Source organism: Rattus rattus, chromosome 8 (genome assembly GCF_011064425.1).
Source record: "Rattus rattus isolate New Zealand chromosome 8, Rrattus_CSIRO_v1, whole genome shotgun sequence".
Taxonomy (NCBI): domain Eukaryota; kingdom Metazoa; phylum Chordata; class Mammalia; order Rodentia; family Muridae; genus Rattus; species Rattus rattus.
The window spans coordinates 10,253,144-10,280,807 of NC_046161.1; the positions used below are offsets into that span (position 1 = coordinate 10,253,144).

General features: G+C 43.8%; 1 protein-coding gene across 1 annotated transcript; it reads right to left on the reverse strand.

Annotated features, from left to right (window-relative positions):
• Nucleotides 1-3,306: 3,306 nt before the first annotated feature.
• Kdm4d (lysine demethylase 4D) lies at nucleotides 3,307-27,507 on the reverse strand. Its single transcript, XM_032911112.1, has 2 exons — nucleotides 27,026-27,507; nucleotides 3,307-5,595 (listed from the first exon to the last, which is right to left on the reverse strand). The coding sequence occupies exon 2, from the start codon at nucleotides 5,292-5,294 to the stop codon at nucleotides 3,762-3,764; it is 1,533 nt and encodes a 510-aa protein (XP_032767003.1). The 5' UTR covers nucleotides 5,295-5,595; nucleotides 27,026-27,507; the 3' UTR covers nucleotides 3,307-3,761.
• Between the last annotated feature and the right edge of the window lie 157 nt (nucleotides 27,508-27,664).

Sequence of the window (27,664 nt, forward strand, 5' to 3'; positions counted from 1 at the left end):
CAGCAGACAGACTGGACTAGCTGTGGAGATGGGAGCAGAACGAACGAACGAGCAAACGAACAAACGAACAAACAAACAAACGAACGCCCAAGTCCAGAGTTCTGGGGAAGTCTCTAAGCGTCCTAACCTCTGGCTCTAACCTCTGCAGCTCTGCTTCCTGCCAGCCATCCTTGTTAATGGGAGCATGGCAGCACAGGGGCTTAAACGCTAACCCTGGAAAGGCTTGGTGCTCTGCAGGGCTGCCAAACACACATTGTAGTCACTGGCAGCTTAATAAATGCTTTCTACTGGTCTCGACCCGTGTCCCAGTAGACATCCCACAATAACCGAAAACCAAAGATTATGTGTTTTATTATGTGTATTTTATTCGGAAACAATCACAAAAAGGACAACTGCAAGTAGAATAGTGGAACGTGATTTTAGTAAATTCTGATATTATGAGGTTAGCAGAGAGAGTAAAATCGTTTAAGGTAAAGTGAAAAGAGAAAAAAAAGAAGAGTCCTGTTCAACTGAAAACTAATCAGGTTTAAATACAAAGCTGGAAGGTTAACATGGAAGGTAAATAAAGATATTTACAGAGGTTGAGGCAAAATAAAACACAGCATGGACTGGGACGTACATCCTTGGGCACAGTGGTTGGCTTTGAACCCTGGAACTGCACAAACTGTGTGTGGTGCTGCTTCCCTGCAATCTAACCACTGGCTAGGAAAAAGCAGGCCGGTCAGGAGTTCAAGGTTAAGGCTTTGGCCCCTACAGCAAATCTGAGGCCAGCTTGGGAGACCTGAGACTGTCAACATGAAAAGACCACCGGCTGCGAGAAGAGGACTCCAGAGCACCAGGGGGAACTGGGTGTGAGGAGCGGAAGAAGGATTTAGTAGGTTGGTCTCTATACCAGAAGCTTGATAGGGCCACAGAGGCACTCTCCATGCTGGGGTGAAAAGGAAACCTTTAGAGAGGGAGGAGGCTGGAGCAGGAAGCGGAGAGCAGGCCACTGTAGTGCCAGCACCAGGAACTCAGGCTGGAGACCTCGAAGAGTCTGGGCTCCACAGCAAGACTCCAATCATAAAACAAAGACTAGAACTCTGGGGGAAAGCAAATGCCTGAGACTCGTGGTTTGAAAGCACTAACTCGGTACGGTTGCACTCCCTTTACCCCAGCACTTGAGAAGCGGAGGGAAGAAGACAAGAAATTCAAAGCCATCCTTAGACACATAGCCAATAGGAAGCCACCCTGGAATACATGATACTCATTTTTTAAAAACTCATTCTTTTCTTTGTTGTTTTTCAAAACAGGGTTTCTCTGTGTAGCCCCTGGCTGTCTTGGAACTCACAGAAATCCACCTGGGTCTGCCTCAGCTATGCTGGGATTAAAGGCTGACACCGTCTTAAAAACACAACAGAATTACAGACAAGCACCCCTCGTGGGCTTTAGTGGTTTCTATGAACTTACGAAGCTCCTCAGTCTGTGACTGGAATTTATGCAGCATTAATTTTCTTCTCTGCAGAACTATTCTGAGAGTGTGGAAGCTCCCTGCATGATGCTAGGATATAGATTTTAGTTTCTTCTGAGCCTCAAATATTAATACATAGTCTGGCCTGGTTTGGATTTACACCCCCAATCCTCCTGCCTCTGCTTCCCAGTGCTAAGATTTAAGGCCTTACTAGGGACTGCTCAGTTTTAGTTCCTACCTCAGCTTAGGTTTTCTGTCTCAGCGTTCTCTCTACGTGCAGGAAGTTGTCCACCGGGTGCATTCCTGGTGAGCTCTTATGCTCAGAGGACATTAGAAAACCCAAGCCTCTCTTTTAACCCATTAAGCATACTTAAACTATTGACTTACATTTTCTGTTTTTCCAGACAGGATCTATGTAGTCTTCGCAGGAGGTTACTGTGTAGAACAGGCCGGCTTATCAATACAGGCCTGTCTCTGCTTCTGGGAGCTGGGATTAAAGGCTTGGGCTGTCACACTGAGATAAATATTAGTATTTGTATAGGCACCCAGGTGGGGGGGCATGTAGGTGTGTATGTGTGTGGGTAGGTGTGGGGGGCATGTAGGTGTGTGTGTGTGGGTAGGTGTATGGGGTGGTGATGGTGTATATGTGAGGGGTGGAAGGGTAGGGGAGACTGTATTTTGGGTGGGTGCCATTTTGGGAAGATGGTTTTTCCTTCCGCCATTGTTTCTGAGGGTTGATAGTTCTTAGCCTTGTGAGGCAAGTATTTTAACCTTCTGATCCACCTTGCTGATCCTCCATAGATTTTACTATCAGACATGGATGGAGAGAAGGCCTGGGGCCACTTCATCCTGGAAGGCTGCAAAGTAAGGGAGGCCTTTCTGAGGCCAAGTTGTAGAAAAGGCAGGGTGAGAGCACCAAATTCTATCTGCAGAATCAGCACAGACCCGAGACTGCCATGGAGCATAGAGATTGTTCTCCTAGGAACAGAAGGAGTTCATTTGTGTCCAGGCATAGAGGGAAGACATAGGGTCTCAGGATAGCCACATGAATTTGCTTCACAAGGAAGTGAGAAGGCATTGGGCAGATGAGATGGCTAAGTGGGAAAGACGCTGGCCTCCAAGTCTTTTCATGAGTGGGATTCCTAGGGACACATGGCACACGGAGACCCAACTCCAGCCAATATCCTCTGCCCTCCACACTGGCATCCAGCCTGGCTCACACACCCCAGACACATTCACACACACACACACACACACACACACACACACCCCAGACACATTCCCACACACACACACACACACACACACACACACACACACACTCACACACCACACACCCACCCTCACCCACACACACACACTCACACCCCACACACACACACACACACACCCACACACCCCACACACACACACAGACACACACACACACACTCACACACACACACACACACACACACTCACACACACACACACACACACACACACACACACACACACTCACACACCCACACCCACCCACACACACACACACACGCACACTCACACACGCCCACACACACACCCACGCCCCCACACCAACACCCACACACTCACACACACCCACACACACACACTCACACACTCCCAGACACACTCACACACACACACACACACACACACACACACACACTAGTGAAGGATATGTGGATGGCTTTCACTGGAAGTGTGGTATAGGAGACACAAGTCGAACTTGTTACTGCACAATGACGTATTTCCCTAGATTAGACATGCGCATGGCTGTCTGGAGACAGAGCAAGTGTTGTTTTTCCAGTGATCCCACTATTTAAAACTATGATATTAGGAATAAAGTCTAGTTGTAAGCTTTTGACTGCTTTGCCTTTATTTGTGAAAGCCGGGTGAGACACATTTTAATACATCAACTTTGAGAGATCATCTGTGACTCTCAAATGACTTTTGACCTTTTTTGTGACTACTTCCTTTGTGAGTAGTCATCTAGTTTCAACAGTTAGACATTTGCAAGAAATGGCAGAGGGAGGGAAGATGATCACTGAGCAGTCTCAGCTGAACTTAGCTCTCAGAAACTCAAAAGGAGCAGCCAATGAAATCTCTCCTGGAAGAGCAGGAGTTAGCAGTATCCAGAGCTGGCCGAGTTCCGGAAGGAGGAAGGGGCAGGGTGTGTTTAGGAGTTAGAACTGACAAGGAACTCTCTCAGGTGTAGCCAGTGCCCTGTAAACTCAGTCAAAACTCTGAGGTAATGGCCTTAGGGAGCATCCTGAGTGCGGGGCAATGAGCTGTAAGTCAGGACATAGGTTTAGGGGTCAGAGGTCAATCCCCCTTCAGAAGCTGTCACAGGATGCTGTGGCCCAGGATTTACAAGGTCTGAGTTGACTATTAAGTCTCCAGTCACGGACTGGGACTGAAGCTCTGGGCTGGGACTTGTGTCATCTCTGCCTTCTGGAAGTCGCCTCTTGACTGGAGCTCCATTGGTGGACTCCTGAACTCCTAGTTCACAAGGGCGACGACCAAGACCACGTCTTCCAGTTGGCATGTGACCAGGAGAAGATAGGCCCAGAGGATATGGTGGGGCTGTGGCTGGGTCAGACTCCTGGACCTCATCACCTTTCGAATCTGCTGCTTGCCTGGAGCTGTGGCACATCTGGGTGTTGTTGGCAATGTCACTGTCAGTGGCTACAGGCACAAGAGAGCGTGAAACCTGGCGAAGCCGGAGATGCTTCAGGCCCCAGGTTTTTCTTGGTGCTTGGATCACCCGCCAGGTGGTGAGCTCCTGACTGGTAGGCCCCATGGCCTCTGTGTGGTCCACAACTGCCTGATCTTGACCGCGTTTCCACATCTCATATCGCTCAGGCTGCAGGATCCTCACAAAGGCGTCCATGGAGAAGCTCACCCTGGCCTCCCCACAGCTGCACTGAGATGCCACCTTGCCATAGTCAATCCACCTCGGCGTGGCAAAATTGATGGCCTCTGCGCAGTTGAAGCCATGGTTGAAGCCCGCGTGGTAGCCATAGGGAAAGGTGACCATGAACTCCCCAGCCTCCTGGGTGATTCTACCAAAGGGGATGCCATTCTCCTTGAGCACAGTGGGTGAGATGAGCGCCACCTTGTGCCTCAGGAAGGCCTGGCAGCCCTGGGAGCTGCCTGGGAAGAGTTCCTTGGCTAGGAGCTCCAGGCGCCTGCCATGCTCAGGGGGTACAGCATACCAGGTCTTGGGCTGCCCAAAGTGCAGGTAGTTGATACTGTACAGGTCCATGTCCTCCGTGTGCCACGCGAAGGAGGTCTTCCACATGCCAAAGTACAGGTAAGGAGTGTTGACGCCCTCAATCACTATGCCACATTCCTGTTCCAATAGGTCTTGAATTGTTCCCAGGTGGCCCACATTCCACTGTTGAGTCTTCCCATCAAACAGGGAGCCACTGACGTCAGCACCATAAATTGGTGACTCATACAGGCGATTCTTCCAGTATTTTCTCTCCAAATCTTCAAAATCCAGGTGTGGTGGGGTCTGGTATTTTTTACTGTTGGCCAGGTGTTGGTACTGCCCCACTGTCATGGCTTTCTTCTTCTTATGGTATTGAGTGAACACACCTGCCTGCCCGGAGACTACTTGCTGCAGGGGAGTTGCTATTAAGATGTTACTGATATTGTCATAAGACTGCCTGGCCCTCCATTCTTTTGGCGGGATGACCTTGGCCAGTCCAGCTCTGTGTGCCCCTTGGGACTCCATGTAGGCGATGTATTTGTCAAAGTCGTTAAACTCTTCTTTGGTTGGACGAAATATCATTATGCTGCAATTTGGATTCTGAGCACAGGTGGACTTAGTCTTCATAGCTTCAACTTAAACACCAAAATCCAATATATACACAGGATTGAGGAAGCAGGATTTTACAAAAAGAATTGCTGTGTGTGTGATGTAGCCGAGTGTCCTGACGGCTTCTGTGCATGTGATGGGACTAGCTTTTGTTAGGTTGCTGACTAACCCAGATCCAGCACTCTGGGCATCAGCTCAGTCAGGGAGCCCCAGACTCTCATATGTTCAGTTGGAACCTGGTTCTTTCCTCTCGTTGTCCACTGGATTGCAGAGACTGGGGTGCAGCAGAATCTCTTCAGGGATGTGACTAAAATATAATCTGAAAGAAAAGGGGTTGAAATGTTTTTTAAAAGCTCTTAGGGAGATTCAAATTAAACACACAAATGTCTATTACTTTCAGAGGTCTGCCCTTAGATGGCCGAGAGATCTGATAATCCTGTTTCTAATCAGCACATTCTGCACGCACCCAACACCCACCAACAGTGGGGAGAAGTGCACTCCTATGTCTCTCCCATGCAAGACCATCAAGTGAGGAAGATGACTGTTTCTTGCAGGAACCAATTTTATAAATGTGATAGCAGAATTTTTCTAAATTCAAGAGGATACCTATTACATGACTCCATCTATATAAGACTGAGACAAGACAAAGAAATTTATGTTCTAAGTCAGTGTTCAAAGTTCACAGTGGGTGTCTCTGTGAAAGAGATGTTTGTGAGTGGGAACCTCAGGAGACATTTGCAGATCTGCAGCTGTGAATCTATTCTGGACCCAGCTTAACGCTTCTCAGAGTGACTTGTTGTGACCATTCCTCTAGCATGAGGACCTTCACAAGCTTCTCTACATTAGCTCCAGATCGAAATGAGCACCAATGGCAGAGAGGCGTGAACGCCTGGAGTAGAAGAAAAATGTGCTTAGAAATGACCCAAACATTCAGTCAAATTATCTAGGGAATTAGGATATAAAGTGAAAAAAAGATATTGTTAAGAAAAAAAGAAAATTAAATATGGGACATGTGTTTGCTTAACTGACATTGTATGATTTTTATGGTCACATAAATGTTTTTGCATAACTGCTCCTACACAGCCCAGTACAGAAGGATGGAACTTTATGAGTAATGACTGTCAAGTATATAAGAAAAGTAAATGGGAGGTATTCGGTCATCAGTCAGCTTAGGTTTCCCCATGGCCATGCGTCACAGAGATGACATCTACAGACTGTGGTCAGAGGGAAAAGCGAGTGCATGATAATGATTGATCATGTAATCTATCCTAGATCAGAAACAAACACAGAAGAGAGAATTGAAGGCAGCAAGGGAGGAGGAGAGGCCATTTCATTCTAAGACTAGTCTTTTCTCCATCAGGTCAAATATTTCTGTTAGGGTGCAAAGGTGAGGCGGGAAACACACCTAAAATGATTTCTAAGTGAGCCACATTTTAAACTGAATGCTTTTTATGCATTCTCTTCCCTAGATTTTAATCTGTGCTGTTAGTCACACTATTTCCTCTCACAATCTCTCTCCCCATATTTTCCTATCCTACCCTTTCCTAACTAGATGAACTTGACCCTTATCTTCCTTTTCTGTCTCAGCAAAATCCATGCCTTCTCCTCCCTGTAGTTCTTTAGGAATTTATCACGCTGACCTTCCTTTGCCAGGACCTTTCTCGAAGGTGTCCTACCCTACCCCTTGCAGCCTCACGGCTCGTCCATGGAGTCGGCTCATCAGCATCCCCGCTTTATGGAGACCGGTGTGGAGATGATGATATGAAACCCACTAGCTTGTGTCTTCAGTCTCAGTTCCTATCTGGTCCTGCCTTGTCTTCCCTACAGTTACTGAGAGCTTAGTCTGCATGCCGCTCTCCAGGATCATAGGACTTGGTTGTAGGCACTTGGAATACATTTATTAGAGATAGAATAGAATGAGGCCTACTGGCCCAGAGTCCAGTCTCCCCTCGGTCACACACCATCTCTCCTGCTCTCCTCCCAGGAGAAGCTGCTCCTCCCTGGCAGGTCCCTGTACTTCGCTCCTTCCCTTGGCATGCTCCCACCTTCACTTCAGATGCACTTGTGCAAACACTATCAGCATGTCCTCTATGAAGCTATCAGTCGCCAGTAAAGACAGGGCATCGAGTGAGGGAAGGAGTTGCTATCCCAGTCAAAACTCTGACCTGTCTGAAAGAAATGCAGGGATGTAAACGGAGAAGAGCCTGAGGAAAAGAAGGTCCAGCAACAGGCCCGAATAGGGATCCAGCTCAGAGGAGGCCCAAGAACTGACCCCATTACTGAGGCTTGGGGCGTTCACACAAAGGGACCTACCATGACTGCCCTTCAAAAGACCCAACAAGCAGCTGAAAGAGTCAGATGCAGATATTTACACCCAACCAATGGACAGAAGCTGCTGACCTCTCTGGTTGAATTAGGGAAAAGCTGGAGAAAGCTGAGGAGGAGGGCAACCCTGTATGAGGACCAGCAGTGTCATTTAACCTGGACTCCTGAGATCTCTCAGACACTGGATCACCAACCAGGCAGCACACACCAGCTGATATGAGGCCCCCAACACATATAGAGCAGAGGACTCCCGGGTCTGGGCTCAGTCAGAGAAGATGCACCTAACCCTCCAGAAACTGGAGGCCGTGGGGTGGGTGGGGTGGGGACATCCTTGTGGAGACATGGGGGAGGAGGGAGGAGGTATGGGATGTGGAACTGTTGGGGGGTGAACCAGGAAGGGAATAAAATCTGGAGTGTAAAAATAAATAAATTAAATTTAAAAAAAATTTAAAAAACTGAAAAGTGAGATAATTCAAAAGGAGTATCTTTTCTCCAAGGCATCACAGAAATGCTTGCTATTAACACAAGTCCCCATTTCTAACTGAATATTGATTGAATTAAATGTGGTTTGAGCTAGACAGAGTTTTAAAACCTTCATTTGTAAGTATTCTAGAAATAAGGCAATGTGTCTCTGTATATAGTCTTAAGAGGCTACATATCCAAAGGCAACACTGTGCTTCTCCAAGTTTAATCGTGCCCACGACAGACTTGCCCAGAATGCCAACTACCGTTACAGCAATCCTCCAGTACTGCAGCCAAGTCTCAAATGTCCACCTGACTGTAAGTCCGGCCTCTGGGTTCTCTCAAGTAGAGAACACCTGTCACGTAGACGTCATCTGATCCGTCGCAGCCAGAGTGACAGAGCCTTCACCCCAAGACTGAATGGTTCTGACAGCTGAAGAAACGTACTTTATCCCATCAATATGTAAAAGAATAAACGATGTCTTAACCTGAAGGTTCTCTGGAAATTAGAAGATTACTCAGTGGGTAGGGCGCCTGCTGGCCAGACTGGAGATCTGAGTTCACTCTCCAGGACCCACAGGGTGAAGGCAAGAACCCCAACCACAGGTTGCCTGGCATCTGCACATGCACCCTGCCATATTCTCCCTGAAACTCTCCACACAGAATAAACAGTAACGATGCCTACGTTTTCTATGTGTGTCCTTTGAAGACAAGAAAACATGAAGAGTATTAATGGCCCTTTTCACTACAGCCCTGGCACATGTCTTACATGCTATCGGCATGTTCCAAATCTATTGCTTTACATGGGGATTACTGTCACCTTGCCTCAAGTATTAGCCACCATTTCTTCATACAGCATCATTTTTATTGACCGTTTATTAATCATCAATCGTGACGCTCAATAGCTAAAAAGTGCAGTTGAAAGGGTGCGGGAAGAATTATAGAAATGAGTCGCCCTCCCCTCTGGACAGTCGTTGGTTCACATGTCCACAGTTACTACCAACCACTTACATGCACATCTCTCGTCTTCCAGAACCTGGAACACTGAAGTTCCTCGGGCTGCATACATGGAAGTGGGAGACAGTGCTGTAGGACGCTTTAAGACTTTTAGCAGCAGTGTTTTTCTGTAAGAAACCATTCTGCCCCAGTGTTGAGCAACCTTTATTTTTAAGCCTTTTACTATTTGGGGAAGTTATTATAACTCAAGTTATAATTTACGTTTCTTGGGTCACCATGGAGATAAATGTTTTCAGTGACGCTGGCCTTTGGAGCTCAGCATATTCGCCCATTCTCTTTGGTCCACGTTTCATCAACAGTGGTGTGTTTCACGCCGTCTATAGCAGCACTTTACACATTTCCTGTACATGGTATGCCTGAAGCTCTTCGTTACATTGATTAATATTTCTGCCTATTTGGGATAGCTGTTATATTTAATTCCACTGAAGTTAAAATATTTTACATTATATATACTTTCTAATGTAAACACACAGCATTACCTTAATTTTATCTTTTTATGTGATTATTATAGTTTTACTCTGCAGTTTTAAGAGTTTAACTTTTAAACTCGCTTTTGTGGGTCTCCGTAGCTGCCCCTTCTGCTGTCTGTGGTGAATTTGGTCTGGCTTTCCTCTTTGCCCCAGAGAAGCTTCTCTCCCAGTGTTCTGAATTTGACAAGCCGGGTGGCTTCATGGCGTTTCTGAGTTACTTCTTTGGGAACCCTCCCTGCCTGACTCTCTGTGCATTACCTGTAAACTGGGTGCTACAGTGCCCATGAGTTGAACCCTTCTGATATTTTTATTTCTTCCAATTCTCTAGGTTTTTTTTAATTGCTATACTGAATCTTCTAAGGGTTTTTTCTCATCTTCACCAATCTATAGTTTTCCCTTTTGTTGAACTCTCGATTTTGCAATAGGTCATTCCTGTTGCCTTGGTTTTCATTGTGTGGACTCCACTTTTCATGTTGCTCGTGTTTCCCAGACACATAAACTCTCTCTCTAAAAACTATATCCCTGCTTTCCGAGTTCTGGTCCTTGAGACAGTCTCTTTGAAGAGGCTGCTGGTCCCTTAGTTTGGGCCTCTTATGTGCACATTTAAAGTCTTCTTCAGACACCTGGCCCTCCTTAGTTGGTTACAGATCAGGAAGCTGACTGGAAGTGAGCTCATTCTGGTTGGTGCTCACCTGCATGGGAACCTTTTATTTCCTCTAGGCTGGACAGTCCACAGTGAAAGATCTCCCGACTTTTCTCCTGGGGGCAACAAGCCTGGCTTCTCCACTCAAAGGAAAACAAAAGCTCAAATTTCCACCATCTAACTTTAAGTTCACCTGACTTTACTCACGCCTGATGATCCCTGGCGATCCCAGTGCAGAATCTACCTTTGCTCCTGCTGTAGGGCATGAACTGGAGTCCTCTGGCCCTTCTGACTGGCAATGCCCTACATTGCAGAGAAAAGGTCTTATTTCCAGAGGTGCCACTGCCATGGCACCCTAAGTCCCGGAGGTTCTGCAGAGATAATTGTTGCTTGGCTTTCCTGCTAATTGCAGACTCTTTTGCAGGATTTTATAAATCAGCATGTATTTCTCCAACTAATTTCCAACTTCCACACTTTGCCACTCTCTGCTCTCTTATCTCCTTTGACACCTTCGTAAGTCTGTCAAAATACAAACACTGTTACTGTCCCCTCAGAAGGATTGGGGGTAATAAAAAATAACACTTAAATTGTGTCCATGGGTTCTGTTTTCCATACTCCACGGTTGCTGTTCCGCAGATGTCTAAGGAAAACTGTCGGCACAGGAGCTCCCCAGAAGGCAGCGTGTTTGGCAGGCAGCGTCTACCTCCCGTGGGCACTCAGAAGGTGCTGAGCTTTGGGTTTTTTGTTACCCAAGTCATCTCAGTGCTCCGTTCCTCATCAAGCGCAAATAAAAAGCACAGAAAAACAGTGGCTTTTCCTGTATGTTTTTTCCTTTAAATGCCAGTATTTTTTGTGGACATTCAAGTTAGGAGTATATAGGAAGTGTGCATATAGAGAAATATACTTAGCAGGAAGAATTGGGCAAGATCAGTAAAGGTTATATTGTGACATAAATCCAGAATTGTGGGATTTGGCCTTAAAATCCAGCAATATAACTGTCACATTATGACTTCAGTGTGGCCCATGATAAATTGGGCATAGTATTATTAACTTTGTTCTAGCTGCTTTATTCTGCATGGAGATTGGGGTGATAGTGGTTGTACCCAGCTACAAAGAGGAGCAGAGGTCCTTAACTCCCCTAGCAAGGATATACCACTCAGTGAATAAATTACCTTCAATTGTAAGTTTTTCATCTGCTCCCTGAGTGAATCTGCGAATGTTGGTCATGATCCAACACTGACACAACCTCCCTTTGGCGTAAAGCATACAGGGTTTTGTAGCATACAAGTGAGAGATGCCACGTTCACACATGTCCTCTCCTTCACTCCCAATCCCCAGAGCCAATTGCTGGTGTGTGTTAGGTATTCGTTCTGCCTTTCCTGTGCTTTCAGATCCCATGAACACATCCTACCAACAACAGAATGTGTTCTGTGATGCTCCATCCCACTGCAGACCACTGCCGACTCCTTATCACTGTATCACATTGCCTGGGTAAAATCTTCAATCTTTGTCACATAAAATTGACTACAGATGCTTTGTATAGTGAACGGTGACTGCACTGCTACTCATTTATAAATTTTTATTCTTTTCCCTTTTCTTTGCTTTATACATAGTTACTTCCTGATTCCTTCCTAGACATGTAAATCTAAATGCACAAAGCCAACTAGGTCACTGAAGCAGATTTCTCCTTTCAGGAATATTCTTCCCAGAGACCCTGTGCTTGCCTGAAGCTGAAGCCGTAGTCCTAGGTAGCTGCACAGCCTGCATGCTGGCCTGGTTCATCCTCCATCCTCCATGGGCTCCCTGTCTGTTATGATAGGCCGTCAGGCCCTTCCTGACAGGCTGCATCCATGTATACAAGATGGCGTGGAACAGCCTGGGAACATCCCTGGGAGCCCCACAGAGATTAGAATTCTCCAGAAGAAACAAGTGGGCTTCGAAGACTGCATCTGGGAAGAATATCCAACCATCTGTCCTGGGCATGAAAAACCTTTTCTTAGTAGAAGCAACAAAGATGCTGAGCAAAAGCCATTTCTGACTAGAATTCATGCCACGATTGTATCTGCAAACTCACCACACCCACCACAAAGGTACACGGCAAACTTATCTAGGTCTTCCTAGGTCAGCGTCTACCATGTTTGCTGCAGTAAATGCCGTGTAATGAATTCTGGCTTCTGGTGTCAAAAGTTTCCTAACTATGAAACAAGAACCTTGAAGTTATCAGGTAGCCATAAACACCATACCTGTTTACCAAAGTTTGAATTCTGAAATTAACTTGGTTCCATGCTGCTACTTTCCTTTGAGAATTCTGAAGACATTCTTCTACTGGTGTCTTCTCAAAAATCCCAAAGCAACCTCTTGCTAATCCTTTTCTGAATTCTGTGTACACTTTTAGAATAGTCCTCTGATCGTTCCCGACAGTTCTGTGAGGGTGTGAACGATGCATCTGCTCCGTTGTGTGCCTTACACAAACTCCTGCTCTGTGTTGCTGTGGAACAGCCATATCCTCTCTTTCCAGTCCATTTCTCCTTCTCTCCATGTGTATCATCCGGACGTCATTTGGACACCCAACCTCACAGCTGAGCCTTTAATTTTATTACTTCTTATTTTCAACATTCTGTTCTTTTGTTATTAGCCAAGCCTCCCATCAGTTTTCGGTTCCAGAACTACTTTGGTTGTGTGAATGTTCATTGTAGATTAATTGCTAAAGATTTCTCCTCTCTCAGAGAGGGTTAGTTTGTTTTTAGGTTCCATTTGCTCTCTGCACTGCATCTTTTCTCTCTGTATTCACTTCATGAGGACCTTCTGGTTTCCCTGTATCAGGTTAGATTTAAGAAGCAGGCACTATGTAACTATGTTTGTCCTGAGTGCTCTGGTAGGAACCTAGCCATTTCCTTTGGAGATGGCAACACCTGGCAATATCTAAAAGAGAGTCGAATTAAAAGACTTGAAATTTGTACCTTTTTTTGAGACAGGACGGGGAATGTCCACAGAGCGTTGGCTGTCCTGGAAGTGCCAGGGTTAAAAGCATGTGTCACCATGCCTAGCAATACATTTTAAAGAAGTAACTGGGGCCCAGGAATTTGTAGTGTCTGAGAGTTTTATGGTTTTGTTTTTGTTTTTGTTTTGGGGGTGTCGTTTTTGTTTGTTGTTGTTGTTTTTGAGACAGGGTTTCTCTGTATGGACCTAACTCTGTAGACCAGACTGGCCTTCCACTCACCATCATGCCCAGTTCTTCTTCTTTTTTTAAAAATAGATACACTAAAATAAAAAATAAGGTGTGGTAGTTGATACTGTAATTTCAGCATTGCAAAAGAGGTAAGAGGACCCTGAGATTGGGGTAACCCAGGCTAAGTGGCGAGTTCCAAGGACAGGCAGGGCTACACTGTGAAGCCCTCTCTGCAACAGATGAACAGAGATCAGATGACCAACAAAGCCTCCAGTCCAACCAGATAGAAATGGCAGTGTCACTTTTCACATTTGCTTCAGGAGGTGTTTACATTATTTACATGTTTCAGTATCCACGTTGGTGGTGTTAAGTGCTGTTTACATGTGTTGCTGTATAGTCAACCATCTCTAATTGTAGGGTATTTCAGTCACTCCAACGAGCACCCATCCACACCAAGGCAACTCTACTGTTTGAGTTGCCCTCTTCCTGATATCAGGTGTAAGTGAGACCTAGGTACGCGGCCTTTTGTGCCTAGCTTCTTTCCTACAGCAAATTCTTGAGATTTGTGTTGGATTACACGCCAGCATTGTTTCTTTTTATGACCAAATAGTGTTCGACAATGTAAAGACAGACCGCGTTTTATTTATCCATTCATCCGACGATATAAACTTGGGTTGTTCTCACTGTCTTGGATGCCTACAATTGGTGGACCAATTGACAGCTCTAACATCTTGAGAAATCGCTACACTGTTTTCCAGAAATAACTACCTTTTCTCTCCCACCAACAGTTATGAGGAAGGCAGTTGCATAGGCAGCCTCTCCAACTGTCTTCCAGGAGTGGCCATCTGGCTGTAACATGCACTTCCTCAGTGACTAGCTACACTGAGGATCTTTCCATAGGCGCATTCATCATTCTGCATATTTTAAAGGGAGTTTCTGCTCAAACCCTTTGTTTTATTACTGGATTGTAAAGAAGTTCTTTTATCTTGAGTCTTTTGAAGTACATGTTTTGATCTTTTGGGGGGCAGTGTTTTGAGACAAGGCCTAGGGCTGTATAGCTCAGTCTCCCAGCTGCTGGGACCACGGGCATGTGTTATACAACAAATTCTTCAAATCTGACAAGTCCAATTTACCAATGATAAAATGTGTCACCTGCTGTGCCGAGGCACTAATTACTGTCTGATCCCAGACCATGATGCATTTGCTGTTCTATCCTCTCAGGCTTTGGTATTTTAGTTGACCTTTAAGTCTATGGTCTCAATAGAAATTAATTTTCATGTAGGAATCCAAATTTATCCTTTTGTGCATGGATATTGAGTCGCTTCAGCTCCATTTTATTTTCTGAAGGTTATTCATTTCTCCTTGAGTTGCCCTCAAACTTTTGTTGAAATCACTTATCAGAAGAGCTTTGGGGATTTGCGTTCCCCTGAATTTGTGCACATCGGTGTCAATGTGTGACCCAAGGGGCCATCCTAAAAACATGCCAACCAACAGAACAGGCCTCCTTTGTTTCCTCATCGTTCAGGTGCACTTACTAGTCAGCGTCTTGGACTGACTATTTTACTGACTTATCCCATTATTGTTCGTGTGTGAACATTTTCCAGGTTTCAGTCTATGAACTGTGATGGTAGTTAATTCTTTAAAGTCAGTCATGCAGCTGAACTGCTTCTCTTGTTAACTTGTAAACTTTCAATGTTTACACGGTCAGATAATTCTGAGCATTATCTTGTCATAAGTACCTTACTGCTGACCACCAGCCTCTCTATTTAAATTTATTTATTTAAATAAGTGGAAATCAGAAGAGGAAATACGTCTGGAGGTAAATTTGGGTAACAATAGCTAATAGAACAGAATCCGGAATTTGAGTCCCCTAAGCGGTCAGATGCTGATCCAATCAGTCATAACTTTTAGGATATAAATAGATGGCTGGGATTTAGTTATAGGGTAGTTCTCTGCTGGATTAATCTTCGCTTCTCACGAGCCTCTTTCTAGTTTTCTGACATCTTTACTCTCTGACTCTTATGTAGATACAAATGAACAAATAATTTGAAGCCATGATCCACATATGAGAACATGTGGTCTTTGTCTTTCTGAGCCTTAGGATATTTCCTAGTTCTATCCATTTTCCTGCCAACTCCTTAATTCCATTGTTCTTTATGGTTGAAAACTCGAATGTCTATATGGCCATGTTCTCATTAGTAATTCATCTACTGATGAATATGTAGGCTGATTTATTTTCCTAGCAATTCCTTTTTCTAGCAGGCATAGATAGCTTTTCAGATAGTCCTTTGAGGGCCTAGAGATGGATAGCTGGGTCACATGGAAGCTCTAAGTCCTTTCCAGCATTTTTATCATTTTCCTGATAGCTATCCTGACATGGGATGAGACGAAATTAGAGTAGTTTTAATCTGCATTTCCCAGATGGCTAAGGATGTTAGGCACTTTTGTTGTGTGTGCTGAGTATTGATCTCTGTCAGATGTATGCTGAGTATTGATACTCTGTCAGATGTATGCTGAGTATTGATTCTCTGTCAGATGTATGCTGAGTACTGATCTCTGTCAGATGTATGCTGAGTATTGATACTCTGTCAGATGTATGCTGAGTACTGATCTCTGTCAGATGTATGCTGAGTACTGATCTCTGTCAGATGTATGCTGAGTTCTGATCTCTGTCAGATGTATGCTGAGTATTGATACTCTGTCAGATGTATGCTGAGTACTGATCTGTCAGATGTATGCTGAGTATTGATACTCTGTCAGATGTATGCTGAGTTCTGATCTCTGTCAGATGTATGCTGAGTATTGATACTCTGTCAGATGTATGCTGAGTACTGATCTCTGAGATGTATGCTCTGTCTCTGTCAGATGTATGCTGAGTATCTCTGTCAGATGTATGCTGAGTATTGATACTCTGTCAGATGTATGCTGAGTATTGATACTCTGTCAGATGTATGCTGAGTATTGATCTCTGTCAGATGTATGCTGAGTATTGATACTCTGTCAGATGTATGCTGAGTATTGATCTCTGTCAGATGTATGCTGAGTATTGATACTCTGTCAGATGTATGCTGAGTATTGATCTCTGTCAGATGTATGCTGAGTACTGATACTCTGTCAGATGTATAGCTGGCAAATTTCTTCCCATTCTACAGGATGCCTCTTCACTTACTAATTTTGCTGTACAGAAGGGTCTTTTAATTTCTTCAAGTCCCATTCGCTGATTATTAATTGACTCTATTTCCTGAGCTACTGGAGTCCTTCTCACAAAGTCTTTACCTATTGCATATCCAGTTTGGGGTTTGTTTGTTTGTTTGTTTCTTTGTTCATTTTGTAGTTTCTTCACATTTTGGAGTCTTACAGAGTGGGTTTCAATCCACTTATAGGTGATTTATACGGATGTAAAGGTAAAAGATAAGGCTCTAGTTTCATTTTACATATGGAAATCCACTTTTCCCAGCACTTTGTTGAAGACAGTAACTTTTCCATATTTATCTCTTTTGTCAAAAAAACATGGGACTTAGCTGTGAGTGTTTATGTCAAGGGGTTTTGTTGTTTGTTTCCTGTTTCACTAATCTGCAGTCCATTTTTGTGTTGGTACCTTTTTTCCTGTTTGTGTTTGTTTTCCACACAGGTAAAATACTGTGTCTAGGAAAAACAAATCTGAATTTCTGGTCTTTGAATTTTCTTTCAATTTGGTTTCAGAGGTCCCCTTTTTAATTTTCCATCCACTCCTTCCTTTGCACATATCTATGTGACTGCTCTGTTTTATTTCTATACTACTTCACATTGAGAAGTGGCACACAAACTCTCACCATCCACCAGCATCCCCTTTGCAAAACTTGGCTAGATTTATAGTTACACTTGAGCATTTTTCTAGAGTAAACTCAATTCACTCCTGGTGCTTTGCATTAGGATAACAGTGAAATATTGCAGTGAAATAACAAACAAACAAAAATTGGAGTCAGATTTTGTTCAGCTCTTTGGGCATTCTTGCTTATTATCTGGTATTTACTCAAATCTTAGTATACTTCAACAGTACATTAACAGGAAGGTGATATATGCTTCCTTATACTCGAAGAAGATTTGGTGTATGTGTGCGTGTGCGTGTGTGTGTATGCACGCAAAATATAAGCACTTCTTCATTTTACACTCATTCTTAGACATTATTTTTATTGTTTTGACTGACTATTGACTTTATAATATTTCACTTACATTATTATAGTTCTGTTGCTCATAGTTACTCCTTTTTGCTTTGGAACTGACACAAGCCATATACTTGCTAACTAGACACACTCATTAGTGAGATGCTAAATGCTGCCTGATCTATAAAAATCCTACACTCATTGCAGATTGTAATAAGAATTACTCTAAACTTTCATACTATCATACCACCATTTATCACCTAATCTGGGACCCCTTTAAATATAAGAACCCAGGATGACAGTATAAACCACAATCTTATTGTTACATCAAGTTAAAAAGCAACAGTAACACAGAATTGTATTTTCCCAAACTGCAAAATACATTTTTTCAAATATTATAAATACTTCAGAAAATTGACCATAGAGTATGGCTGTAAGTTTTCACAAGTGTCAAAAATTTAAAATATCCAGAATATATTCTACTACTATAAAACAATGAAGTAAAATCAGAAATTAAGGACAAAAAAATGAGAAACCCCCAACTTTGTAAAATATATTTTAAATAGACCCTTAATAAGAATGAATTCAAAAGTTAAGTGAGGAAATTCATTCTATATAAATGAGAATGAAACTACTACTTCTCCAATCTGTGGTATGCCAGTAAATAATATTAAAGAACAGTTGAAAACCTTAACTAAAGAAACAGTTAAAGCAGGAAGCTAGGAAATCATATGAACTGGGTAGGCATCAATCTAAAAATAAATTTTTCAAAAGAAAAAACTTATTAAAAAAAACTAAAAAATAGGAACAGACATGGATGAAATACAAAACTGCATAAAATAGAGCACTTAGAAGCCTCAACTTCTGAGAATTTGAATAAACTCAAAAACTCCTCAGTGAAAATGAAGAAGAATAACCAGCGAGCCACACAGAGTCAGCCCTGGTGACACAAAAGAACGGAAAACACGAACAGAAATAGAAAAACGGGAAGAAAAAGAGAAGGAATATGGAAATTTTACACTAATGCACATTTTAAATTAAGGGAATAGATTTCAAGAAAAATATAACAGACACAAGAAATGAGAAGATTGACTACGTTCATAAGAAACTGAAGTAGCAGTCAAACTCTTAGAAGCAAAATTCCAAACTCAAGATGGCTGTACTAGGGAATTTTACCAATTCTTAAAAAAAAGATGTAATTCCAATCTTGGGCAAACTTTCCCAGCGAACAGAAGATACGTTTCCTACCCTGTATTATGGCACAAATCCTAGGAGAAAGGAAAACAGTTAATATCGCTTTTGAACACTGACAGAAAAATTCTAAATACAGTATGAGCACACTGACTCTAAGACTAGGGGCACTGAGGGCTTACGTCGGCAAAGGATGCTGGGTAAAACTCTAAGTATATTACACACCGACGGGCTAAAGGGAATGTCACTGCAGAAGAGGTACCTGATGAATTTATCACTTTACAAGTGAAGTTTACACTTGCACACTAGTGCTGTCACGATTTGGTCTGAGCAGCTTTATTTGAAGTGAGCAGCAGTGACAGCAGGGACTAGTGACTAGTCCAGAACCAAGGGTAAATGGCTGTCGGATGCTCAGCCCTAGGTGGGACACCCAGATCATCCCTTCCCGGCATGGTGAAGGGACTGGAAGAATGGCAGGCAGTGGCAGAGTGTCAACGAATAATCTTCAGGCACGACACGGCTTACACTCTTGAATTTAAAAGCTGTAATTGCCTGTGCTAGACCTACACAGGATTGGATTTGTCAGCATCCTGCCAGAGAAGAGAGAGGGACTCACAAGGCCCCACCCCTCTCGGAAGATCTCTAGGTGACTAGTGACTTCCAGAGGAAAGAAGACATTTTCTTCAGGGTGTAGCCACTAGTAAGATGCCCATGCTCCTGTACACCCCTAATGCAACTCCATGGGTCACAAAATAATAAGTAGATGTTAAAGTAGAAAAGGGATGAGTTGGGAAGAGGAAGTGGAATCAGTAGGAGGGGAAGAGGTATGAACACAACCAAAATACGTTATATGCATAGATGAAAATGTCATTGTAAGGGCTGGAGAGATGGCTCAGTGGTTAAGAGCACTGACTGCTCTTCCAGAGGTCCTGAGTTCAAATCCCAGCAACCACATGGTGGCTTACAACCATCTGTAATGAGATCTGATGCCCTCTTCTGGTGTGTCTGAAGACAGTGACAGTGTACTCATACATAAAATAAATAATTATTTTAAAAGAAGAGACTATCAATAATAAAACCTATCAAATATATGATTTTTCAATATTTTTTCAACATCCTAAAATAGTAAGAAAAATACCATAAAACATATCACTGCAAACCATCAAAATGTACTTAGTAGTAATAAGTTAAAAGTTTTATCTTGCAGATCAAGAAAAAAACAAGGACACAGGATCAGAATCTTTATTTGACATTGCCCAGAAGCTCTAACCAACACAGGGCAAAGAAGAAGGGAAGGCTGGTGGAAAGAGACTGAAAAACAGGAAACATATTACTGTTATTGGCAGACTGTAATCTGGATATAAAAATATTCAGAGTAAACCACTTGAACTAACAGAAGAGTTTGCTGAGTTCTCTGAATTTAAAACAGGTATATATAAAAATCAATTATGCTTGTGTACGTCAGTTACAAATGATCCAAGTTTAAGAATGACCTCATTGACAATAGCGTTGACTGTTACTTAGATCGTGTGAGATTTCCATGAGGAAATATACTCAGTGATGTAAATATACTCAGAGAAGTAGTATACTGACACACTTAGAAAACAAAGATGACCTAAACAAATGAAAGCAGTGAAGGCAGGAACAAAAGTGGAGCAGAGACTGAAGGGGGAGCCATCTGGGGACTGCCCCACCTAGGGATCCATCCTGTCTGCTGACACCAAACCCTCCTGCCATTGCCAAGAGGCACGTGAAGACAGGAAAGCTTGGTGTGGCTGCTCCTTGGGAGGTTCTGCCAGCAACTGGTCAATGCAGATGTGGGTGCTTGGAGCCAAGCATCAGACTGAGCTCAGGGACCCCGGTGGGGGAGATGGCAGATGGACTGGAGGAGCAGAGGGGGATTGCAACCCCACAGGAAGAACAATGTCAGTTGGCTGGACCATCCAGTGCTCTCAGGGACAGACCACCAACCAAGGAGTGTACAGGGAGGGATCCACGGCTCCAGATACATATGTAGCAGAGGATGGCCTTGTCTGACATCACTGAGAGGGGAGGCCTTTGATCCTGTGGAGTTTGATGTCCCAGAGTAGGGGAATGCTGGAGCAATGGGGTAGGAGTGAGGAGGGGGAGGACACTCATAGAGGCAAAGGGGGGGGGAGAGAGTGGATGGGATGGGGGAGTTTTGGAGGGGTAACTGAGAAGGGTGTTATCGTTTGAGTGTAAATGAATGGAATGATTAATTAAAAAAAGAAAATAATCTTCATTCCTAAATCTAAAGACTCGCTACTATATAAAAACATCAATTCTTAAATTTGCAAATGTAATGTTATTTCAGTTAAAATTCCAAGTGTGTAGAACCTGACAGCTCCTGAATATACAAAGGGCAAGAGGTCCTTAGAAGACAGGAAGAGGCCATAAGAACTGTTAACTAGTGTCAAGACACCACCATCACATCACGGATAAAACGAATTCTGGTGGCCTGAGAAGTCTTTAGAAGGTATTAACAGAGAATATGAGTATGACGTCAAAGAACATTCTCAAGTAAAAACAGCATGCACGTAAGAAAAAGGACTCTTAAATTGAACCCCCAAATGGAAGATGTCTATATTTCAAAATTAGTATAAAATATTTTCAAATGGGAAGCTAAGTAGGAAGTTGTATTTTCAGTATGAGCACGCAGTAGGAATTACTATCCAAAGCATTAAGAACTCAGAAATCCATAAGAAAAAGACAATTCAATAGGAAAGTAACACACACACACACACACACACACACACACACACACACACACACACACACACACACACACACACACTCACTCCAAGTAGATGATAAACATGAATTAGACATAAGGAAAACAGTCAAGACATTAATGACAAGTCACTACACACACCGCTAGGTCAGATGCTGGACAGTATCAGCCATGGTGAGGTTCCACAAGAGCTCTTGCCTCTGCTGATGTGTTCCATATGAAAAGCACACTTATAAGAATATCTGAAGTAGCTTTATTTGTAAGTGTCACTGTAACAGAAGCATAACTGTTAGATTTATAGAGTCCATTTTTACAGTTGAATTCCACAGCTACACACAATGCACACTAAGTGGGAGGGCAAAAGAAAAAGTGACATTTACATAAACATGTAAATAGAGAGTTCAAGGTTGACAAGCCTGAATTTCCTTCACAAATTAATTCATGGGCATTCAGGATAACGTTCCGGGGGCTGGGGAGATGATTCAGTAAGAGTGCCTGGTGGACCTGAACTCCAACCCTCAGCTCACACGTGAGCATATGGTCACGTGCATGCACTCGTTTCTTCATTAGGAAAAATAGTCACCTTTTTTGAGCTATCAGGTTCATACATGATGGATTTCAGAAGGAGGGGAAATGATTCGATCGGTTGGAATGGAGGGAGATTTGGTTAGTTGTAACTGGATGGGCTAGGCTGACCTAACTAAAATTTCGATAGTATATATGAAGGAGCCTGGCCATCACATGCGTTTTCACTTATGACATCACCTTCTGAGAGGAATGCCTTTCTTGGGGTCTTATGCCGTCTTTTAAAATCTAGACTCAGGTAAGTTTGATTACCTTTTTCCCTCTTAAGCTATGCATGTGGCCAGCAGAAGACTGCCCACCTGTCACCTCATGCACACCACGACAGACACACGCAGGAAACAAAACTGTGTACAGAAGGACATGGTCTCTTCCCATTCATTTGTCCGTCCATTCATTTATCCGGAAAGTCTCACTAGGAAAATGTTAGGCTAATGCCTGTTTTAACTGCTTGGCCTCTACCACTAAGCATGCCCTCATGGAGCTTATAGCATTGTGCATGTTCTGCATAGAGGTGGAGAAACATAACAACACAGGACCACACATGTGCAGAATGCTAGAGACCAGAGTACAGGATGCTAGAGGCCAGGAGGGACAGCTGCAGTTTTAACCAGGGCTGTCATAGCTGGCTGGCATTGTCCTAGTAAGAAGAAAGTCCTTTCCTGGCAAAAGCTCTAGAGAAGACATAGCTGTGTCTTAGCAAGAAGGCAGGTAAGCTGTAAGGGATAAGGGTTGAGTCCCGGAGGCCACCAGGCTGGGACAGACACAGAAAACTCTGCAGCCCACTCCTCTCCTGGAGGGCAATGGGGTGCTACTGCCACCTCACTGTCTGACTGGGTGTCCTTTTTCTCAATCCCATTCAAATGTTTGTTTTTTCATAAATTGCTGGGAACACAGGATTGTAATGTGATCATTGAAAAGTTGAATCATATGTTTTTAAGATTTTATTTTATATATACACACATTTTATATACACATATTTTATATAGATACATATATTTAATTATATATACATACACATATATAGTTGTTGGTGGTGTTTGTTATTTTTTTTCAAGACAGGGGTTCTCTGTGTAGCCCTAGCTGTCCTGAAACTCACTCTGTAGACCAGGCTGGCCTTGGACTTGCAGGGATCAAAGTTTCCCTGTTTTGTGTGCATCTGTGTGTGAGTGCACCCATGTGTGTGTGGATACCCACTGAAGGAGGTGAGAGATTGCCTAGTGCTGGAAATACAGACAGCTCTAAGCTGCAGTGGGTGCTGGCACTGAACATGGGTGTTCTTCAAGAGCAGTGCCCACTCTTACCCACCGAGCCACTCTCCAGCCTCAGGCTTACTTGCTCTTGTTGGAATCTCTTTTTCTGCACTTTCTACTGGGTTGTTTGTATGTATGTATGTATGTATGTATGTATGTATGTATGTATTATGTATTTTTTACATTATATGTTTTAGTCACAGGAGTAGCACTGAATATATGTTAAGGACTTTTGTCTTCTGATATTTAGCTCTTGACTTTGTTCATATAACTTACTTATTTGGAGACGGGGTATCTCTATGTAGCCATAGCTTTCCTAGAATTTTCTATGTAGACCAGGCTGACCTCCAATTCAGAGATGCTTCTGCTTCTGCCTCCCTAGTGCTGGGATTAAAGGAGTATGCCACCCAAGCCTGGCTGGGGATTTTTTTTTTCTTTTCTTTTTTTTCGGAGCTGGGGACCGAACCCAGGGCCTTACCACTGAGCTAAATCCCCAACCCCGGTGATTTTTTTTTTAAAGACAGGATTCTTGACTCAGCCTCAGGTGTACTGGGATCATAGATGTGGATCACCACATCCAGTTTAAATTTAAGTCAATGTGGTTTTAAAAATCACAAAGCCATAGGATGTTCTGTCTTCATCCTTTGGAATGCTGTTTTTCTGTAACCTTTGAAGGTGGAATTCTGACATTTTCCTCTCCATACAGTCTCTTTCACAATCACAAGTATTACATATAACATCTTCCCACACTACACTCTATGTTTGCTATATTAAAAATGAAGGTGCACATAAGGCTGGTGTGGTCTACATGAGTATGAGACTGAACATGGGTCACTAAGGCTCAGGGAATAGAACCAAGGTTACCAGGAATCAGATAGGGTCACCTCATTTCTAGTGACACATGGGAAGTTAAGGACAAAGCAACCTGACAGATAAGCCAAGCAAGAAACCCTTGTAGAGGGGATTCTACTTTCCAAAATTCAAGGATCATCTATTATGGGGCTGGGGAGATGGTTCTGTTGGTGAAGTGCTTGCTGGCAAGCATGGGAACTCAAGCTTTGATCCCAACAAAAGCTAGGTATGGCAGAGAGCATCTGTCAAACCACAAGGATGGAAAGGCAGGCAGGCAGGCAGGCAGGCAGGCAGGCAGGCAGCCAGGCAGGCAGGCAGGCAGGCAGCCAGGCAGCCAGGCAGCCAGGCAGCCAGGCAGCCAGGCAGGCAGGCAGGCAGGCAGGCAGGCAGGCAGGCAGTCACTCCAGCCTAAGCTGACAGTCGGGGTTAGTGAGAAACTGTTTCCAACACTGAGGTTGAGAACAGCTGAGGAAGACCCCTCACCCCACATGCACACGCCTCCACATGCCATGCCTCCACAAACACACACACCAAGAGCGCACACAAGATCTTCTCCAGAAAGATGGGAGGGAAAAGACCTGGTCTAAAGAAGGAAATGCGTTTGTAGGGAAGCGGGTGGCTAACTCTGTCAAACTGCTGGACCTGAAATCAAGTGGGAGGTACGCTGACAGGACCACCTGTAAGGGATTTTCCTGAAGAGATTACTTTAAGTAAGATGACCCACCCTAAATATGGATGGTAGCTTCTGGTGGCAGCCAGATAAAAGGCAGCCCAAGGGGAAAGTGTGGGGATTGCCTGCTTGCCTTCCATAGCACTGTCCAGTTCATCCCCCTGCTCTCAGGCTGTTGTCCAGTTCACCCACCCTGCTGCTTCCATTTTTTTTGTTGATATCAGAATCCAGATTCTTCAGCCTTCCAATGGGGAATGCAGACCAGGCAAGGACTGAGTCCTCCGGGCATTCAGCAGCAGACGGGACTGTTTTACACTACAGAGGCATGTGCTCTGGTAGGCTGTGTGGCTTCTGAGTTCCCAATCTCTCCAGTGTCAGCATCCGTACTGTAGCGTGTAAGCCAGTCTAGTAAATCCCCTCTCACTGTATGCTCACTCCATCAGCTCTGTTCCTCGGGAGAACCCAACTAATACAGACATCTTTCCAACGGCATCTCTGTGTTAAGTGTCTTCACCGTTTAAGTCAAAAGCTCTATGGGATCATTTTGTTATTTACAGGTACTTAAGTTATTTTTGTTTTTGTTTATCTTTCTTATTAGGACTTCCAGACTATTTTAATCAAATGCTAGACTGTAGTGGAATCATCACATCATCACGTTTATTAATTATTAATTCAGAAGTCCAATGGACTGGGGTGACTTAGTGAGGGGTTGATAAAGTCATCTGGAATATAAAAACTACGCCCTTTCTGTCACCATCTTGCCACTGAGATTTCACTCCTGTATTTATAACACGTCATTCATTCACTTGACTATGCTTCCTCAGCACCTGTCATGTACGGTGTACTGTTCCATATGTAGAGGACCCTAGTGAAGAGAGGCAGGGTTCCTGCCTTACTGGAATTCAGGTTCTAATGCTAGGATTACTAACAGCCAATCCTGATTCAGCAAGTCGCTTGCTGAGATAGTTCTAAGCACTTTACAAATAGTAGCATATTTACCACAGTGACAATACGAATTTTTTATTTTTTGCACAAGGAATGGAGGCCAGAAGAGGAAAACTAATTGGTCCAATTGCACATAGCTAGAAAGGGCCTGGTGTTAGGGCCAAGAGAAGCCTCACAGATAGTAGATACTTGGTCTCAATACTTGGCCTCTGACCAAAAAGAAAAAGATGCATGAGGTAACATAAACAAAGAGGAAACCCAACTAGGGTTCAGCATTATGGAAATACGGAACTGGGTGCATAAAGACATTTTTGCAAGGGAAGAGTGGGGCACAGTGTAAATGTCAAGGAAACCTCACTAAGGAGGCAGCAACAAGCTATGACCTGAAGAATGGAGTTACAGCTGTCTTGGGGACAGAGGTAAGAAACACAGTCCAAGACTTTGAAAAACAGAAGAATGCATGCCTGCACTCAGGGGTCTGAGGCAGGATACATATAATTTAAGTTCAAAGCTAGCCTGGGCTACAATGCAAGACCTTGATTCAAAACTCAAAGGCAACAATGGAATCCTGCCTTGGAAGAAACAGAAATGTCCAGTTGAGTGTATCTAGAGTGTTATGTACCCGAGACTGACTGGAGTCAGGAAGGCAGGCAGGCAGGAGTCAGCCTGTGTAAGTTAAAACACAAGTGGTTGTTTTATCCTAGGTGTCAAAAACACTAGCTGGGAATCTGAAAAGATCTCTCTGTTCTGTGCAAAGCTAGGAACGTCCCTTTAAGGCAATTACAAATCCAAGAGGAAAATGCCAGTGGCCTGAATTGAGGGTAGCAACAGGGAAGGGAAGCTCAGGGTAATTTTCACAATACTGGGCAAGCATGGCAAGTGAACAGGATGTGATGAGGGAAGGTAGAGGGTCTCCAGCTTTGGGTTGGAGCCACTAATATGATAGCAGCATCCTTTGTGTGAGGCTGAGAGAGGTGCACACCTTCCATAAATTAAAAAAAAAAAAAGAAAGAAAGAAAGAAAGAAACGAAGCTTTTCACCTTCTACTTTCAGGGGAGGCACATTTGGTGTGTGTGTGGGGGGGGGGAGTTCTTTTATAATTCTCTTTCTTCATTTAAAAGTTCCAAAGGAAGGTCAGGGAAGAACTGAAATGTTCAGTTTTAGGAGATCCTTCCACTTGAGATAAACTGGAGAACAGAATCCTCTTTATCGAGCATTGGCCGTCCCCAAAATCTCAATGATGGACACCAAGACAACGTTGGCGAAGCCATCTTACCCATCTCGTGCTCCTCCTGGCAGTTAGGCCCACTGTTCCATAAATTCTCACTATCGTAAACGCTCACGGCATCTCCTCTCACACTACAACGCTTAATGCATATATCTATGTATATATATATTTATATATCTTAACAAGCAATGCGACTATAACCCCTGCCTTCAAGGCCAGTGGTTTCGCAGGAATGGTACCTTTGGAAAGCTCGTGGCTGCCCCCGTACTTATTTGCGCCTTCTTCATATCCACTTAAGTGACAACTCTAGTCCCTAGGCTGCGGGGTCTACTGAGGAGCAGGAGCCGTTGGGTCGGTCAGTTGGCAAGCTCTCCTCAGATCTCACGCTTGCGAGACGCGGACCGGCTCCTGGCGCCTTCCGTCCTCGCAGAACCGCAGCGAAAGAGTCTGGGAGGGGGTCGGGAAAGGAAAAGACGCAAGAGAGATTAAGTAATTGGTTCTCAAAGGCACAAGATGATATTTGGGGTCGACTATGAAGCACCGGTTTCAAACGCCCGGCCCCTAAGCAGCCTTGGCTCCGCCCCTAGGCGACGTCACTCCATCTTTTTCCCGTGTCTCTGCGGATTGGTCACTGGGTCAGCCTCTAAAAGACGGTTAAAAAAAAAAAAAAAAAAAAAAAAAAACAAC